General features: G+C 42.7%; 1 protein-coding gene across 2 annotated transcripts in view; it reads left to right on the forward strand.

Moving 5' to 3' along the window:
• Positions 1–19,559, forward strand: part of TNN (tenascin N) — a 53,955-nt gene that overhangs the window by 9,274 nt on the left and 25,122 nt on the right. For both annotated transcript variants that reach the window (XM_038414354.2, XM_043491111.1), the window contains 5 exons: positions 4,759–5,216; positions 6,262–6,633; positions 13,914–14,177; positions 16,519–16,701; positions 17,796–17,885. In XM_038414354.2, coding sequence (XP_038270282.1) covers positions 4,802–5,216; positions 6,262–6,633; positions 13,914–14,177; positions 16,519–16,701; positions 17,796–17,885 — 1,324 coding nt within the window. In that variant the 5' untranslated portion in view covers positions 4,759–4,801. The remainder of the gene's footprint in view (positions 1–4,758; positions 5,217–6,261; positions 6,634–13,913; positions 14,178–16,518; positions 16,702–17,795; positions 17,886–19,559) is intronic.

Raw genomic sequence — 19,559 nt, forward strand, 5'->3', positions numbered from 1 at the left:
AATAGAACCCAGGAGTACTGATTCTTATGGGTATGGTTTAAGAACTAGTTAAATGAGACTTAAATTATTCTTTCATTTCATTAGGGTTGACAGAGCACGATGGGAGGTGGGGAGACAGTTTGTCCAGCATCTACTGACACTATATCTGGCTCAATTAGTAAACTCTTGCTCTCAGGGGCACTAAAAGTTGTCAAATATTTTTTTTTAAATTAACTAATTAATTAAAAACCAAAAATGTTCTAGTTCGAGGAGGTTGCTACCTTCAGAGAAGATGCAGACATTTGAGTCCATGCTAGGAACCATCCAGTTGGATCAGTGACTTTTATCTAATGTTTGTATTGTGCTAGCACCTACAGACCTGAAGCTATTTGGGCCCCATTGTGATAGGCACTGTACAAGAATATTGTAAATTCTAGTCCCTTCCCTGAAGAGCTTACAATCTAAAATGGTTAGGAAAGTACAGCTACCTTATTAACAGCCTATTAAGTGGCTTTGTGGTTTAGGTACATCAGCCTTGCAATAAGAGGTTGTGGGTTTAAATCCTATGAAAGCACTCACAGAAGATGTTAAAACTATGTTACTTTTTAAATGTTTGCATAGATAGTAAATTCTGTGGGGCAAGGACCTATTTTGTTTTATGCTTGTACGATGCCTAGCACAAAGGAGCTAGAGCGATAAAGTGGCACAGCAGTACAAGTAATATATACATCGCCCAGTTAACTTGAAGAAATACTGTTGTCCAGAACAGCAAATTGCAAAATTCAGTACACTAAAATACACAGGCATCGACATTAGGAATGGAAAAGACCTACAGGATTAGATCATCTTATCCTTCCCATGAGAATCCTGTCTGTTCTCTACAGTGTCTTATTATCTAGTGTTCTACTAAGTTGAGGTTTAAATGTCACAAGCAATGTATCTTCCACCACTTTCCTTAAGAGACTATTCCATAGTCCAATAGATCTGACTGTTAGGAAAAAAAAATTCCTGGTATTCAATCTAAACCTTTCCTTTACTCAGTTTCACCCTATTACTTCCAGTTACATGATCTTATACATATGACATAATGTTCTCAATGAAAGATTGGTTACAACCACCCTCTTTTTCTTAAACAGCAGGGGAAAATCTCTTTTATTACATGATGTTGAAGCCAGAAGTACTGGTATCCTCTTTCATTACATTTGACAGAAGTGCTATGTTCAGGAGTTTTTCTCTTGAGTGATCTGCTTGCCCAGGAAAATCTGAGATCAATTTGCGGTGCTCAAGAGAGTCTAATTAGTAGAGACATCATGTTACAACATAGAATGGCATGCGATACCCAGAGATGAGAAAAGGGCTTTTCATGTATGTGGGTTTTTCATTTCCGGGGCTTTGAAAATAAACCCTGTAAAATAAGGTTCTGGACACCCTGTCTGTGGTCTGGTGTGAAAATCTGTGGATCTCAAGTACTATGTTGGTTCAAAGCCTTGAGACGAGGACAACCCTTATTACTTGATATGTTTCAGAGGGTTAAAGAGAGCTGAAGGTAGTTAATTTCTGTGGCTCTTTGCCTAAGAAAGGGGAGGTTTGGAAATAGTTTGGAAATGGAATAGCAGATGATGAGGGATGGGAGAGAGGATTAAAAGCCTCATCTTCCTTGGCTAACAGGTGGTTGCAAAACCTCAGAACAAGGATGAAGAAGTCCTGCATCAGCAGAATAATGTGCTGAGAGACGAAAAATAGGTTAGATAGAGTTTGACAAATGCTGGAAGGAAAAAGCTACAGACTGTTTCTCATTTTTAAAATTTTCTTTATACATAATAAAGGCTCATGAACTGAACCTTGAAGTCCTTATGCTATTTCACTCACTCTTTCCCCTGGCAAAACTCCTGTTAATGTTAGTGAGTGTTCTGCCTGAGTGTGCTGAGTAAGGTGTTGAGCATTTGGCCCTACATACATTTGTTATTGTTTTTTAGAAGCCAGAGCCTCAAGCTTCTGAATAAGTAGGGTACTCTTCCTGAACCCTGCCAAGGAGGCTCTAAAGGACAGCTCCATATGCCATGATTTCAGGCACTGGATAGTCAAAGTGAGGATCTGTAACGTCATGGGGAGATCCTAGGCAGAATTTGGAACATGAAAAGTAGGTTTGCCCCTGCTCTGCGTGTGTGTGTGTGTGTGTGTGTGTGTGTGTGTAACAATCTTCACTCTTAACTACAAGTGCCACCATGATTAAACCTGCCAGAAATTATCTTTCCCATTGGCATCAGTTAGTTTGTCAGACATGTTGTCACTCAATCTAACAATGAGATTATCTGGTGTGGCTCCTGGATTACCTTTGCAGTGACTATAAAGCAAATCTGACATCCAGTTAAACCAAGCACTTCAAATCCTTAGAGAGACCTCAAAACTCAGGATGGCACCATGTCATCATACAGTAGTTTAAAATAGAATGTGGGGTAACACCTTGACTTCCCCAGGTTCAGGACAATGCAAGGGTCAAAATGTGGAACATCTTAGAAGAAGCAGAGTTAATTTTCCAAGGTCATGCACAAATTGAGTCCCAGTCTTTATTTCACAGTGGCCACTAACATGATTTAGACTGAAAAGGAGTCTTTGGAGTGGTAGACTGGATGACTAAGGAACTGGTAATACAGGGCCTTGAACCTTTAGATACTGGTTCAAACATCACCCAGGCTGATGGTAACCAGTTGATTGTTATTCAGTGACCCATATGAAATGAGCTGATTTCTCAATCCAGTTGATAATGTACAAGTGTCCTCATCACAGTTAGTGCCCTTGCCTGCATGCCCAGCATGGAAGCTGTGCTTCCTCTCTCTTAGAAGAGGGACTTCCAGGTCAGGATGCAGGCACGCAGACAGAGCAGTATGTGAAAGTCTTGCTTAGCATTGTCTCCACTGAACTTGTTGTATGGAGAAAACTATTCAGCCTCCCTGATTGTGAACCTGGTACCTTACACCAGCACTAAATTCACTGTACGATAAATAAAAATATTGTACATTTGTACAGTGCAGTTCCTTCCAAAGGATCCTGTGATATTTTCCAATTAACAAACAGCTATGTAAACTATATGCAGTGAAACTTATGCAAGACACCATCTGTGTTAGGTTTCAGAGTAGCAGCCGTGTTAGTCTGTATTCGCAAAAAGAAAAGGAGTACTTGTGGCACCTTAGAGACTAACCAATTTATTAGAGCATAAGCTTTCGTGAGCTACAGCTCACTTCATCGGATGCATTTGGTGGAAACGCATCTGTGTTAGAGAGCTTATTCCTTCACTCTCCCACTTCCCTGGTCGTTCTCGCATGAACAGAGAGCAGCAATACCCGAAGTCCGAAGGTGCAAACAATTCGATGTTTATTGGGGTGAACTTCCAGCAAGCTTAAATCCAAGTTCCTTTTTCCTTATTTTCGAATCCCAACTTACTTCCTGTTTGCCCCTAATTTATATAGTAATATTCTTAGCTATACCTTAACCAATCATTCTACTGAAATTTACCTAACCAATCCTAACATATTGTAACATGATTAGCTAACCAATTATATCCCACCACCTTAATTAGTTTACACCCATCAAAATTAATTATACAGCAGACAGAAACAATCACAGAACCAGACAGAGACCATGCAAATAAACAATAGCAAAATGGGAACTATAATGACAAAACAATACAGAAGTGAGGATTTCACAACTACATCTATAAAGACATAAGGGTTTCCCAGCTGTGTCTATTGATAAGTGAGTTCTTACCAGACAGAAAACTATCAGCCTAAATTTCCTTTTACATCTTCTAGGCTCTTCCCTTTCTCTGGAGGTGATAGATTGGTTCACCTTCCTAACAGCCCCATATTGACTAGTTTGGAATGTGAGGATGTGACCATCGCGTCCCAGCTTATGGCTGCCTCTGCTGCTTAGCCAAAGGCATTGGCCTAAGAACAGGGCCTCAGACTGTCATGGTGAGAGAAGGCCCTTAGACAGATTCTTTCTTGTATACTTCTATTACTAGCTGAATGATAAACATATACCTACATTCTTAAAGTATAGGCCTTTACAGGCAGGCCTGAATATCTATACCTAACAATCTGTATTAGCCAACCTCTTTTCATAAGAGGCTGCCCCAAGATATTATTCTGAATGTTCCGAGAACAATTCTGCTACAGACTTTATTGGAAAATCACCTCTCTTAAGGAGCTGATTTTTGTCACTCTTGAGTGACTGCATTAAAGCATGTTTCACTGTATAGCGTTTACTCCATCCACCACTGATATGCAGCAATCTCTGGGGTGAACTATGTTTAACAGCACACTGCAACAGTGTACAGCAGCTTAATGTAATAATTGAGGGAAAAAATACTATATCTATTTAAACTGCAGGGGAATTTAGCTAGACCTAATGTCAGGTAGGGCCAACACCTTTACTTGTACTAAAATTGCAACTGGATAGTTAATAATCAGGACTTTAATAATCAGGTTTTAAGTCTCATCTGAAAGATGTCATCTTGCAGAGCACAGTGCCTGCTAATGATGGGTCAGGACTCTAATTCAGTACTGACTCATAAGGAAGAGTGTCGCCTACTGAGTCAACACAATTACCATTTTCTGTATCACACAGATATTCTTTGTATATGTCTTATCCAAATACTGACCAACCTGTCACTGATGAACTTGTGAGCTCACAGCACCAGATAGCATCACAGCAAGCCATGATCTCTTATGGTTTTATGGTAGGATTTTTTTCATCTTTTTTTTTTCTCCTTGAAACCAGCTTCGCTGTTTTTATAGGATCCTTCCCTCTGACAAACTACAAGATGAGTGTCTGGAGTTGGCTTACTTTCTCTCAGGGGTTGTTCCTGTACCTTGCTCTCCAAATAGCTGCTGTTCAGCTCCCCCATGAATCTCACAACTGTACCAGCAATGGTCAGAAAATCTCCTTCAGCCACTCATATAAGATTGACCTACCCAAATCATCCCAGATCAAGGTGGAGGCGGACCCATTGCCGCTCAAAAACGACAGTCATGTGCTGCTTGCTGCTGGGGATGCGGACAAGGAGGAGGAGCAGAATATCATATTCAGACACAACATCCGAGTTCAGACACTGAGAGGTGACTGTGAAGCTTTCGGACACATGAAAGATCTGGTGGAAAGGGTGGAAAAGATGGAGAAAGAAATGATGGTGCTCAAGGAGGCCTGCAGAGTACAGAGGTGCTGTGGGGGAGTCCAAGGTGTGCATCATACTGTGATTTATTTTTTTGTAGTGTGTTCTCTCTAACTCCAGTAACTTTAATTGTATGTCCCTCTCTGTGCTTTGCTATTCCCTACTGGAAAAGTCCTGGGTAGGCTGGAGCCCAGGTTTCTTACATTGGGGTATGGAAGTCTGAGGCATATGGAAAGCAGGATTAATGGGAGCAATTAGTTTCCTGAGTTTGAGGTGGGGAATCCTGGAGTTCCTGACACAGAGACTTCCAAAGTCCATTGAAGCCAATGGAAAGCCTCCCGTTGACTTCACTGGGATTTGGGGGGAGCTCAGGTTCCAGAACTTGGGCTGGAATTCTACTGTTTATGAGACGATGGAGTGCTTGGTTTGATGTGCTCCCCAGTGGTGATGGGCAGGGGTAAGCGTGATTTCAAGTGTCCTCACAGTGGCAAGGAGCTCAGACTCAGCAGCGGGGTGTGGAATTCTGGGGTTTCTGGAAGAGTTTGGGCTTGGATTAGACTCCTGCATATCCAAGATAACTTGATTTCCTGATCTTGAAGGAGTCAAACTCGAATCTCCAAGGTGGGGTAAGGCTCAGGTTCCTGGGCTTGGCGGGGAAAGCTGAAGTTCCCAAAATGTGCTAACGTGTCTTTCAGCTTTGAGAGGAATTCTGGAGTGTCTGAGAAGTCAGGGCATGGAGTTCTTGAGTTTGTGAGTGGGGACATTCTGGAATTCCACATCAGCAGGAGGCGTGGTTGTAGCATTCCTAGGTTTTTTGTTTTGTTTCCCGTCCCAGAATTGTTCATTTTAAAGGAAAATGTTGAGAATTTGTTTGTTTGTTTTTTCTTTGATAGGTAACTGTCTAAAACAAAGAAGAATGCCCAGGTGATTGTCTCATGTGACCCTAGTGGATGCAACTATAATCAGTCCATTTAGTTTCTCTTTCCTACCAGTGGTTTTGAATAGACCTTCTCTCTATCTGTCTACGGCTCTGTTTCTAATGCTGTTTTGCCTGCCTCTTTCTCTCCTGCATGCTACCTGCTGATGTCGGCTCTGGGTCCCCAACTGGACAGGTGTCTCGAATTGCAGTGGCCATGGAACTTTCATCAAAGAGATCTGTGGATGTGACTGTGATGAAGGCTGGGAGGGCAGCGATTGCTCCCGTCCCAGCTGCCCCAACAATTGCAATGGCAATGGACGCTGCGTTGATGGCAAATGCATCTGCAGCAAACTCTACGTTGGTGAAGACTTCAGTCAGCGGCTGTGCCCTATGAACTGCAGTGGCAATGGAATCTGCAACAATGGTGTGTGCCAGTGCTATGAGGAGTTCATTGGAGATGACTGCAGCGAGAAGAGATGCCCCAATGACTGCAGTGGCAACGGTTTCTGTGACAGTGGCGAGTGCTACTGCCACGATGGTTTCATTGGGCTTGACTGCTCCCAGGGTAAGAATCACCTTCCTTTTATTCCTTCCCTCTGTCTTTTATCCTGGAGTGTCGCCTATATCCCCCTTCCTTCCTGCCCACTGTGGCGTATGTTTGGTTCCTTATGCCACCCAACATCCATTAGCTGAAGAGGATGCTATCCCCACCCCATAACCAAAGGCTGGATATGGAGGCCTATAACCAAGGAGGGATGCTAACCCATAGATCGGTCCTGGGAGTAAAAGCAAGGGGGTCAGCCAGGTCTGCCTGCCTGCTGCAGTCTGCAGTGGTTGTAAGTAAGCCAGAGGATTCAGTACAAGCTGTGACTAATGGTACATGAAAACCTTCAATAATCTACTCTGGGCTGAGGCAGTTGGTAATTTAGGATTAGAAGGCACCTTGTAGGTCATAAAGTCCAGTCTCCTGCTGTCTCAGGCAATGTCATCATATAATCCTGTTCATAAACTGATCAAGCTCCATCTTAAATCTAGCTAGGTTGTTTGCTCCCACTGCTGCTACTGGAAACTCCCATTTGAGAAGCTATTTCTTGTCCTGTATCTGCACAAGGCAATGGGGGTTGACTGATTAGACCTGAGTGAGCTGACCCTGCTCTCTTTCCAGAGATTCCAACTGGACTGGACCAGGAACAGAACCTCCTTAGTTTAAAGACACTATCGGTGAGGCTCCTTGCTGCAGGATGTCTGCTGAAGTCTTTGTGCATGACCTTGCTCTTTGGGTCATTAACCTTAGCCTGCATTTGTCTGCTTTTACACAGAATGACAAAGCTGAAAATCGTTACCATAATCCCCTTCCTTGTGCAGGTCTGCCTTTGCTGGAGGGTGTCTACTAGGGAAGGTTTTATGTTGCTGTTGTTTCTCCAAATGTATCTATTAAGTTGAATCTATAGTCTGAGATTTTCAAAGGGGCCTAAGGGAGTTATGTGCCCAAATCCCATTGACTTTCAGGAGGAGTTGGGCACCTCATTCCAATAGGTCTCCTCTGAAATCTCAGTCTCATTCAAGGTCTTTTACCATAAAAAGTGCCCTAGGAGCCCTAGTCAAATAGTGAGTGGATCCTGTTCTGGACAACCAGCTCAACCCCAGCTGCCAGTTTGAGGGCTTGCTACCATTACTACTTCCCAACCTTGAAAAGCCTTAATGCCCATAAAAATGGCTCAATGACCTAGTCATCCAGTTTGAAATGTCTTTTAAATCCCTATAACTGCAAGTTCATATCCCAGCCATGTCAACTCAGGCCTTCAACCTTCTGAGGCAGGTGAATTGAGTACAGGCAGATTATTGTAAGTGAAATACCTTATAAATCAAGATCCCCTGTGCTCTGAATCAGTATTAAAGCTCTGAACTTGCTCCTCAAAAACGACATTTGCTCATTGGTTCACCTTGTTTAAAAAAAGTGCTAGAGACAAAATTCTCCCCCATACCAAAGCTCTTAACCAACACCTCATCCGAGTCAACCCCCAGTCTTTCTTTCCAGGTTTTCTATTTACCTCTCCGTCTACGATCATTCTGTTCTGTCCACAGAAATGAGCAAGGAGTGCCTGCTGTCAGAGGGGCAGCCAGGTCTGTGAGGGTGGCAGCCAGAATTGTCTCTGGTCTCCCAAGGGGATTCTGGCCCTGCATCCCAAAGAGAAGGGTCTGAATGGAACCTGGCTTCTTCCTCCCCATGCTGTTGTTGCTGCTGTTGCTCCAGTAGTAGGGTGAACACGTTATAAAATTAATACACATTATACAATTCATTTTGTATTGTAACTTATGACTAGATCAGCAAGGTCACAAAAAGGAAAAATACTTTTCCTAAGTCCTGTGTGACTTAGGTTTATATTTCTTCAGCATCCGCCAAGCTCTCCTCTTCCGATGTCATTAAACTGACATATTTCACATGTTTCATATTCTGAGAAAGAGACTTCTGGATCCTGAAGGATTACTACCGAGTGCTGCGGTGATACAGTTTCACTGATGTTTACATCTCTTTGCACACAACAAGACACATTTAATAATTTGTTGTCATTCTTACTGGCATATCTGAGCAACTAGAACGTATCTACTCCCTAAAGTGCACAATTATTTGCACTAATTAATTTTTACAATTCATTTATGATCAGTAAGGAGCTATGGCAGGACTAGATATTAAACCTGAGATACTGACTTGTGCTCTTTTTGAACATCACCTCATCACTCTATAGAGCACTTTGGGATACCTTAAATAAACGTGGCACCTGATTAAAACCAAATTTTTCTGTCAAGTTATTGCCTTTGCTTGAAAATCATTGTGTTGGAGCAGAAGCAATAGGAACGGTGGAAAGTGGAGGGGGTTTTAAAGTATGAGAAGCTGAGACTCTCCAATGGGGCCAGGATTCCTAACAGGCAGATATGTGAGCTTTCAACCCAGTAGTGAATTTAGAAACATGTTCCTGGTTTCCTGCTTGCTTAGGCCATAGGGCTTTAATCTATTTCCTGAGAAGCAACTGGCTAATGGAGAAAGATTTATAATAGTAATGAGAACACAAGATGGACTCTTGGCATATAGTCATCCAAACCCCATCTGTCCTCATACTTCCCTCAGCAATTAGTATTGTTTATGTAAAGAATCCTTTCACTTCATACAGTGCAGGTTTGTTTGTTACCAAAGAGGAGGGAAAGAAGGAGGGTTTTCAGTGGTTTCTAAGTGTCCAAAGCACTTGTTTACCTTTCTTGTTTTCATCATACCATTTCCCTGGACAAATGACTGCAATTTATTGATCAGGCCCCAGAAGGGCTTTGGTTTGTCACATCTGCCTGGGTGAATGGCTCTAGCTGATCTCAGAATTTGTATTGTTTCTAGATGAGATGGCAGGTGACCTGTATCAACACCTCATCAAAACATGCCACTGATGATCTAGAAGTGAAAAGCCAGGAAGGGGAAATAGTGACAGCTTGTTGATATTGCAGCCACCTGGGTCACTATTCCATGCAATTGACTAATAGACAACTTTGTTTTTCTGTGCTGGGTCCTTCACTTTAAAGGATGCAGATAGTGCCTGCTCCATCCAAACTGCACTTACATACAGAACAAGATCTGTCCTGTGTGTTTGGGGTTATTTTACCACAAGTAAACCCAAATCCCATGTATGTTCCAGGGCAATGAAGGGCCATATTCTGCCCTTGCGTTATATAGCTTCAACTAAAGGCGATGGGAACTGTGTATGCACCTCTAAGGATGGACTTTGGCTAGAGCTGTGGATGAAGTGAGGAGAGATCGCTGGGAAAATAGCCCAATTAGTTTCAAGAGAGAGCCTTTCCCAGTAGGACAAATTACACTACCATCATGTTTAGTGGCTTCATGATTGCTGAAGCAATGTATCTTTTGACCAAATGGGTAAGATGTTATTCCCATCAGAAGGGCTATGGTGTACACTGGATTTGTCAATACCTGTTTGCTGCAGGGATCAAACTTCTTTTAGTTTTCTTCACTACTGTGGTGCTCTCCTCAGGGCACCCACAGCCATAAACCACTGTGTTACCTCTCTGCCTCAGTAAGAGAGAGCTTTGCTGGAACTTAGACTGTGTGTCAGCTCCCTGCCATGTCTGTTTCACCAGCAAACTCCCTGAGACTCCGCTAATCTTAACCTTGCCTTGCAGGTAACAGTCAGTGAACCTCATTTCCTGAATTCCCCAGAGACATCTAAAAGTTCGCTGCCTCCAAAGAGACAAAGCACACACCAGCCTGTTTACTTGTTTAATTGAGGACTCACACTTAATTCAATATAGCAGCACTGAGATGGTTTTGTAATAAAATAAGGATAAGTTTACTAATAAAAAGGACAGAGGTTTAAGTGATACTAAGCAAGAGAAAAAGAGACAGGTCTGGTTACAAACCAAACCATACATGCCTTCTAGTGACTAAACTTAATTCTAGCACGTTATAGTCTTTGCCTAAATAGGTTTCTCACTTAAGAGTTACCAACAGCTCCTGCCCTTCAAGCCACGAGAATCCATTTTTTACAGACACAGAGGTTTCTGTTCTTTGTTCCTTAAGTGACGGATTCTCTGCCAGTAATCAAGCCAATCAGCCAGGAAATTTCACATTTCTTTGTCTAGGGCAGGCTGGATTTATACATTGCTTCTGAAACACATTTTAAGAACATATTTCCAGCACACATATGTAATTCTTTATGCACAACCCACACATACATCACACAATGATATTAATGACCAGTCTATCACCAGCTTTTTGCGAGTTCTGATGATTTTGCAGAAGGAAAGAAAACTATCTCCTTATCCCTGAGTTATTTCAAAGGCCCAAATAATGCCTAAAATTAGTGCACGTGACTTCTTCATTCCTGAAGATGTAAACTGACTTCTGTAGTTGTGACAATCAGGGTCCAGATACCCCAGAGGGAGAACAGAGGGCCTGAACCCCAAATAATAAGCAATAGAATCAACTAGTTGTACACATTATTACTGCACTATAAGAAGTGTATCAAGTAACATCTTTTTTTTTTTTTTTGGTGCCAATGTGAGCTTAAGAAGATAGTGGGAAGAAGCCAGGAAAATACTGTATTAGATGCAGCAAGCAGTATTTATGGCTGTTAGCAATAAGCTACTTGGTGGGGAGAGAGAGGCAAGAAGATCATGCGATTGGGAACCACAGCTCTGGTTAGTCTAAACTGTTTAACAAATTTTTGCTTGGTCAATGTAGACCAGACTGACTGTAACGCATCTTAAACCTACAATAAAGTAACTTTAACAGTGAAAATCTAGGTTTCAGAGTAGCAGCCGTGTTAGTCTGTATTCGCAAAAAGAAAAGGAGTACTTGTGGCACCTTAGAGACTAACAAATTTATTAGAGCATAAGCTTTCGTGAGCTACAGCTCACTTCATCGGATGCATTTGGTGGAAAAACAGAGGGTTTTTTCCACCAAATGCATCCGATGAAGTGAGCTGTAGCTCACGAAAGCTTATGCTCTAATAAATTTGTTAGTCTCTAAGGTGCCACAAGTACTCCTTTTCTTTTAGTGAAAATCTAAAGATTGGTTTAATACAATAAAATAAATCCTTAAAACCTGCACATTAATCCATTGGAATAAACTGTAACACTTGTTTCCCAGCATAGGAATAGGAACTGAGACAGTCTTGTTTTGTGATGCGCCAACCGCAACAGATTCAGAAGTTCAGTTCGGTCGCTGAAAGTTCAGCTGTTGCTTATGTGTTATGGAAATCTGAGCAGATGTTCACTATTTCCTGGTTTTTTGCTGTGTCATGGAATAGCACCAAGAAATACCCTGGAGGTATTTCTGCTTTTACTCCTGGACAAAATCAGGGAGTTCCAAGACGTGAAATGTAAAAATAAAAAGCCCTACGTATATTAAAAAGTTAATCCAGCTTTTTTGATAGTGGAAAAATCATTGGGTGTTTGATTCAAGTTTTGGGAAAGGTTCAAAAAGGTTTGGGGTAAAATTGTCAAAAGTGCCTAAGTGACTTAGGAGCTTAAGTATTATTGAATTGACTAAGTGCCTAAGTCATTCTTAAAAGTGGAACTTAGGCTCCTCAGTAGCATAAGCTCTTCTGAAAAGTTTATCCGAGCCTTATTTTATCTGAAATGGTTGTTTCTTCCTCATTCCTTGGAAAGGAACTGATAGTATCCCTTTAATATCTACTGTGTAAAATAGAATTTACAGTTACAAAGAAGAGTGTATATAAATTTACTAACTGAAAAGCATGAGACTGGTTAGTTTTCTGAATCTTTCAGAAAGATATAAAAATATACTGCGCAACACTTAAGGCTGGATCCTGTTGAGCATCTGTCACCATTATTTGCTATCACTTATCACTTTCTGTAAACTTAGTGGGATCGGGTGTCCTTACAGTGTAAACTGACTGTCAAAGAGCAAGTGTGGGATTTACTCAGCTCAAGATGTGATAGAACTCAAACTGTTACTGAGAAGGTTCTCTTTGACCGGAGGTGCATCAAATATTGAGCAAGATTTCTGCAGAAACTGAAGGTACAGGGTCTGTGCCCAATGGATAGAGAATTGTTATTGATGCAAGGGGAGCAGGAGGCCCAAAAATATTGACTCCATGAAACAGCCAAACTAGAGATTCTGGATTTTTATTTCTCTCATGCATATACACATACATGCATTACGACATATTCATTTATAAGCAGTCTGGTGCACTTGTTCTTTCTCTCTCATATGCAGACTTTCTCTTTCATGCTCCCTCGCATCTGAACTTCTCTCTACAACCTTGAAATCACTTTTCCAATAAGCAGTTAGTTCCTGCAGTAGCCGCCTGTGACTGTCTTTTACTGTGTGACTGACAGCTGTAACTCATCCCTGTGTTTGGCCTCCTTCTAGCAGTAGCTGTGAAAGTCAATGCATTGAAAGTGCCTGGCTTACCTTCAGAACTGCAGTTTCAGCATTTGTAAGTGACTGAGCAATTGTAGAGTGAGGAGAGTTCTGTTGTATAGCACTGCGATAGCTGGGTAGTCTTTCTGAGGTTCAGGACCGAATGTCGTGAGAAGCGTTAAGGCCCGTTTTTGCTCCCGCTCAAATTCTATGATGAAGTCATTCCCCAGCTATAGCTGAGCTTTTCAGTACTATTACAGAGTTACTGCTTTGGGTGCCAATGAAAATATAGGCCACGGATTACAACACCAGAGCACTGGCTTTAGAGGATAACCTGGTACCAGCTATCTCCAGTGTAGAACACTGAGAAGTGCTGCCCTTCCTAGAGTTCTGTTCCTGCCCCCAGATCTCCAGGACAGTCTTGATCTTCCTGGGTCTATATGTCTGACAAGCCTCTTTGACTAGGCAATTAGAGGGTCCTGCACTAATTCTGGATGTTGTAACAGAATTATTTAATGCCACAGAACAAGAATGATGAAATGGTAATTGCACTCATCCAGCCAATGCTCGTCCAGCCAAGCAAGGAGGAGCGTCTTTCCTCAACAGACATACTTGGTACCATGGGTGACACTGAGAGTGTTAAGGAAGTTGTTTCTTGGCATTCTTTTGATGCTTGACATGTCCATGGCGCTAAGTATATCCCATTTATTGCAGTGTTGAGTGTTCTCAATTCCCATTGTCCACTGCAACTATACCTCTTTGTGGATAAGCAGAGGACTTCAGCCTCCAGCACTGTCTTTGTAGTCCTGTTCATTCATTGTACCAGTGCAAAATATGGGCCTGATCCAAACCCCATTGAAGTCAGTGGAAAAACTCTCATGGACTTCAGTGGACTTTGGATCATGCCCCAAGATGAGATATCAGTCTTATAATTTCTTTTCCTTTTTTTCCTGTAGTCATTGCTCCTCAGAATGTGCAGCTGCTGAAGACCACGGAAGATTCTTTGACCTTCAGCTGGGATCAGGTGCTCGATGTGGATTATTACCTCCTCAGCTATTATCCGATAGGGCATGAGGTCTCCGCAGTACAAGTCAGAGTGCCCAAAGGACAGCTCAGCTATGAGATCCCGGGCCTTCATCCTAGCACAAAGTATCAGATCACACTTCATTATGTGAAGAAGGGGATTTCCAGTAACCCAGAACACCTACAAGCAAGGACAGGTGGGAGCACTAGAAAGTCCCTTTCCTCCAACAAAGGATTTGCTGGTCTTCAAAGTCAGGTTCAAACTATAGGGGGAGCAAACTGCTAGGCTTTGGGCGTGTATGGCACTTTACATGACTTCCTGTCTGAGCTTTTGGAAAGGCCCATTCTCTAAGCCTTTCTTCTCCCATTTAAAGATGTTTTTCCCAAAAGGTTTTTTGGGGTGAATTTCTCTTCCCCCCCCCAAATCCCAGCCATTGTTCCCTGCTTCTGAATTCAAGGGAGTTCACAATGCTGGGGCCAGTTTACTCTCTGACTCCAGGAAGCAGGAATGTTTCACTGTCACGCTGTCTGGAGTGGCTCACGACCGGGAGTGCCTACCTCAGGGCAGACATCCCAAATTGGTGGTATGTTCTATAATTAGATTTTACTGACCTAGTAACAAATGTGAACTCCTGGATCACTATAACAGTCTTACCAAGGAGTCACAGACAGTCTCCTTAGGCTGTCCCGTCTATCTTGCCACCCAGGAAATCCGGACTTGATGATAAATGGTCACTTACACCAAAAATCACAGAATGTTCAGTTTGCTCCCAGTCCCAAGAGACCAGTCTCTTATCCCAGATCAATTTGCATCTTAGATCTCACACCAAAGACAATGCCTGTAGCCAATCCTGTAATAAATTAACTAAAGTTTTATTAACTAGGAAAAAGAAATGAGAGAATTATTTACAGGTAAAAGTAAGCAAACATACACGCAAATGAGTTACTATCTATGGTTCCTAAAGATGACAGAGATGTAGTAATCTGTCAATTCAATGTGTCTTTCAGGGCAGACCCAGGAGTAACCCCTGGGGATCTCTGCCTTAGCTTAGTGTCTTTGGCCCTGTGAAAGTTCAAACAGCAAAGGAGGAACAATTTTCTTGTGACCCTGTTTTATATTTTACATTTCGCCTTATAGTCCATGAGACGAGCTCCTTTGCACATGGCATTTCTAAGGTGTGATAGGACCATTCACCAACCCTTTGTGCTGTGATATTCATTAATGGCCAGTTTAATCTTGAGGATTCCTGTGCCTGGGTTCACAAGTTCAGAGCAAACATTTTCAAAGTTATAAAGTGAAGCTGACGTGTTTCCTGATAGCACGGAATACTGATATGATTAACGCATGCAGCAATTTACAAGCTTTCCATAGAGTCTAAACACTCAATACATTCTTATAAGGCTGCTACCTATTTTAAACAAAATTAACGTAAGATGGTCTGATTTGGTTTCCAGCTATGAGTTTGTCAGCTCTTAACTAACACTTATGACCTTGGCCAGATCTGGCACTTGGTTTACCACCGTCACAGACACATCTCCCCCTCACTCTGCATCCAGCCTTCTGTCACCTTCATTGTCTTCCTGTCGATCTCAAATGCCCTGCTGGCCTTCAGAATCCTCCATGGACTCTTTCCACCTGACCCCTCAGAACTTATATTGACCTATAACCTTGCCCACTCTCTCCACTCCACCAATCTCTGCCTGAGCAATCTTGCCTCATATATACTTCCTCACTCCACTCTTTTGATCTTAGCCTTCTCTCTGCTCCCTCTCTGCAGTTGGAGGTAGAGGAATTTGCTTTTTAATTTATGCCATCCTCTCTCCAAGAAATTGCAGTTCCTTACTCTCTGAGAACCATCCATTTGAATGGACACAGAAGGGTTTCAAAGAAGGAGAATGTAATTACCCAGGTAGGATTTGGCTAGGGGATGAGAGGTACTACGTAGGCTGTACAGCATGCTATGAAGATCCTTAAAGAGTACAAGTAGTCAGGACTTCATTTGTACGTATGGCAATGCCAGGTGCACAGCACTTCCTAACATCATGCTGGAGTGTTGTAGCATTATGGACTCAGACGGCAGAGTGCCAGTTTTGAATTGTCAGCACCACTCCCTGCAGTAGCTATGTTTTCCTCAGGCATCTCTGGGCCAGACCTGAATTAGTCTGACCTTACTTAGGTGATGAGATCTTCACACTGTGCTATCTCAATGCCCTTGGTAAAGCCAGTAAAGGGTTGGATTATGGGGAGTATGTATTTATTTGTAACAGAAGACATAGGAGCCAGAGTCCTCTATGGCTGGGATAGAGCTTAACAGTGAGTACAGTCAGGCCTGTTGAAAGAATAATTGCATTGTGCCTAGTTAACAACCCTTCAGTTCATCTGAGAAATTGTACCTGGTTTTGAGGCCTGAGACCCCTGATGGAGGTAGTTTGGCTCTTTCCTTTCTTGTGTGCACACATGGAGAAGAGGTGGCTTTGGTGCTGCTGAAATGATAATGTGGTGCTTGCTCGTCACCCTCCCCACTCTGTCTTCCGTAGCCCTATCTGCAGTTAGCGCTGCCTGGGTGACAGAGGAGATGGAGGATTCGCTGGAAGTGGAGTGGGAGAACCCCCCAACAGAGCCGGACTATTTTAAACTGAGGTTCAGCTCATTGCAAGGACAGGAGAAGGAGGTGGTGGTGCCTAAAAGCAGCGAACCGAAGAGCAGATACATCATCAGCGGTAAGTGTCTGGGTACAGCCCAAATGGGTCACAGCCAGGGAGAAATGGGGAGAGACAGGCACAAGAGAGAGGTTGACTGTTGAACCATAACCTGAGAAGAGCATCTCTTTTGTTTCTGTGTGGCTGATGCTCGGAGCAGACACAGACAGTTAGCAGAACTCTTTCACTTCATGCCCAGGCTGCTGCTGTGAGACTCCTACAATGCACCCTTCTCCCCCACAAACACCCAGATGAGCCTTTATCCATGAACCTTGTAGTACATAAATGAAAGTCTGCCAGGTTAACCACCTCTAGCACCTACTGGTCAAGTTAGTTTGAAACTATACTGAGTTCCCTTCAGCACATATGTTCGCTGATGAGGGATTGGGGCTGGAATTTAACTGGCAGAACCCCAGGATAGGACCCATTTCCATTCAATCTGATCTCAAATCATGAGAGATTCTGAATGTGAATGATCAGAGCACTTTATTTAGCTTGCTCTTGTAGCAAAAGAGGAGGTATTATTTACTTTTTGTCTGGCTGGGAGTCTCGCTTTCAATATCGCCAATCATGTGGGGCAGATCCTCAGCTGGTGTACACTGGCATAGCTCCATTGAATTCAGTGATTTACCCCAGCTGTGAATCTGGCTCTACAGCTTTACTTGCTTCTTTGCACCAAGTCCAGCACTTGTTCACATCTTCACAGGTAGCCATGATGAGGATATTCTCTGTGTGTGTGTGGGTTGAAGGGTGATACCGGACATCACATGGAAAAGCTCCCCATGTGGTATGGCTAGTAAATGTCAATGCACGTTCATTCAACTTTAATTCTTTCTTCATATAAATAAAATTTACTCTCTCATTTCAGACCTGGGAATACTAAGGATGGGTAAAATGGAAATCCCCACAATTTATGACCAGTATGGCCTGTAGAGATGAGCCTAAAACCAAAACATCATATTCACATATTCTCCAAACAAGAAGTACAAATCCCAGTCCACAACTCAAACTCCTCTGTAATGTAAAATCAGAGAGAAGAAGATGCAATTTCTCTAAGAAAATGGTATGTACTTTATTCCCTAATTGTTGGGACTGCTCCTTTTGTTTTCTTATAGGCCTGAAGCCTGGCACAGAGTATAAGATCATTGTCATATCCGTGAAGGATGAGATTGAAGGAAAACCATCTATAGTGAATGGCCGAACTGGTATGTATCCAGAAGTCCCAAGGAGGATCAAAGCTCCCTAGGTGATGATGCTTGTTTTGAGTTGATTCTTGTTTTCAAGCTTCTCTCCACAATCATGAGGATTAAAAACTTAAAAAACAAACAAAAAACAAAAACAAAAAAAAAACAACCTGAAATTTTCAGGTAATCACCAGACTGTGGGAGCTGGGGCTTTAAGACAAACACCAAATATCGTGAGACTCAGCAACGCTGCATTGTAACTTACTATGTAAAACATCATCAGTCCAGATGAGCGTGTGGGTTACAGATGGGAGGTAGGACCAGCAGCAAGGGGTAGCAACTGGGATGCTTGGAAGGTGGAGAGAGGGCTGGGTCCTCTTCTCAGAGGAGTGAGGAAGGCATATGGGGGGGGAAGTTGCTCTGGTCACCACACTGTGCAGAGGACAGATAGCTGGCGAGGTCCTCCGACAGCCAGTAATCAAATGCTGCATGCAAACAGCAGGGCAATTCTGCCTTGTTCTCACTCTGACTGCATCTGTTTTTCATCTGTGAGATGGGAATCCAGGATTCCCACACTACTGGAAACCTACAGATCCCCAAATGGAATCATCATTCCGTCCCTCCCACATCTCTTCTCTGTTAATGGCATCGCTGGGTGGGTTTGGCACTGCCAAGGTCTCTTTTGTTGGCCACTGCCTGGCTGGAGTCTGCTGGACTTTTCTTTTGATCGGTGCTCTTGTCTACTCTTGACATCTGATTCCAGTTACCCTTGGAAGGAAGTGTGGTCAGGAAGCACTGCTGCCTTTGGAACGTGATGGCTCCATCTGTCATCTATGTTTTCAAACATTGTGAACATATAGATTCCGTCTCCTTTTCAGTGGCTATTATTTTCCGTCTCCTTTTTAGTGTCTCTCTGCTTTGCATAGGACCATTCTAGTGCTGCACAGCCCCAAGTCTTTTCATGAACTTATTAATTCTTCTAATATTTTCCCCTCGTTCTCTTCAGTGTGACCAAATCAGCCAATTCATAGAAGTTTAAGGGAATTTGTAGAACATAACTGCAACACAGATGCATAAAGTGTGCTGTCTGGAGTGCCAGCTATGTAATGGTTTTGTGGAACAAGAGCTCCTTTGGGAGAGACCCACCCAGGTTGGTTGGTTGCAGATGCTGCACGGTACATGAGTTGTTTGCATAGCCTCTCCCAACACTCCAGAGTTAGTACCAGAGAAGGGATGGAGAAGACCATCCTCCATTGCCAGCACTGGGTACAGTTCCCAATAAAGGACATCTCAGACGTTAAAGTGATCTTAAACTAGGTCTCCAAAAGCATTAACAAAATGCATAATGAGTTCCAGTGGCTGGAAGTTGAAGTTAGACAAATGGAGACAGGAATTAAGGTGCAAAATGTTAAGTGAGGCTAATCATTGGAGCATTCATCTAGGGGATTCTCCATCATTCAAACTTTTGTATCAAAACTAGATATCTTTTCTAAAGGAGATGCTGTAAGTCAACCAGAAATTACTGGGTCCTTGGCCTGGATGGTTCAGGAGGTCGAACTAGACTAGATAATCACAATGGTCCTTTTTGACCTGAACATCTATGAATTATTCAACATTCAGTACTACCATTTTTCCTTTAAGATGGTTCTCCTGCCATCTCTGGGTCATTCTCTCTCCTCCCTTCCCCATGGTAGT

The sequence above is a fragment of the Dermochelys coriacea genome, chromosome 8, assembly GCF_009764565.3.
Source record: "Dermochelys coriacea isolate rDerCor1 chromosome 8, rDerCor1.pri.v4, whole genome shotgun sequence".
Lineage (NCBI taxonomy): Eukaryota > Metazoa > Chordata > Testudines > Dermochelyidae > Dermochelys > Dermochelys coriacea.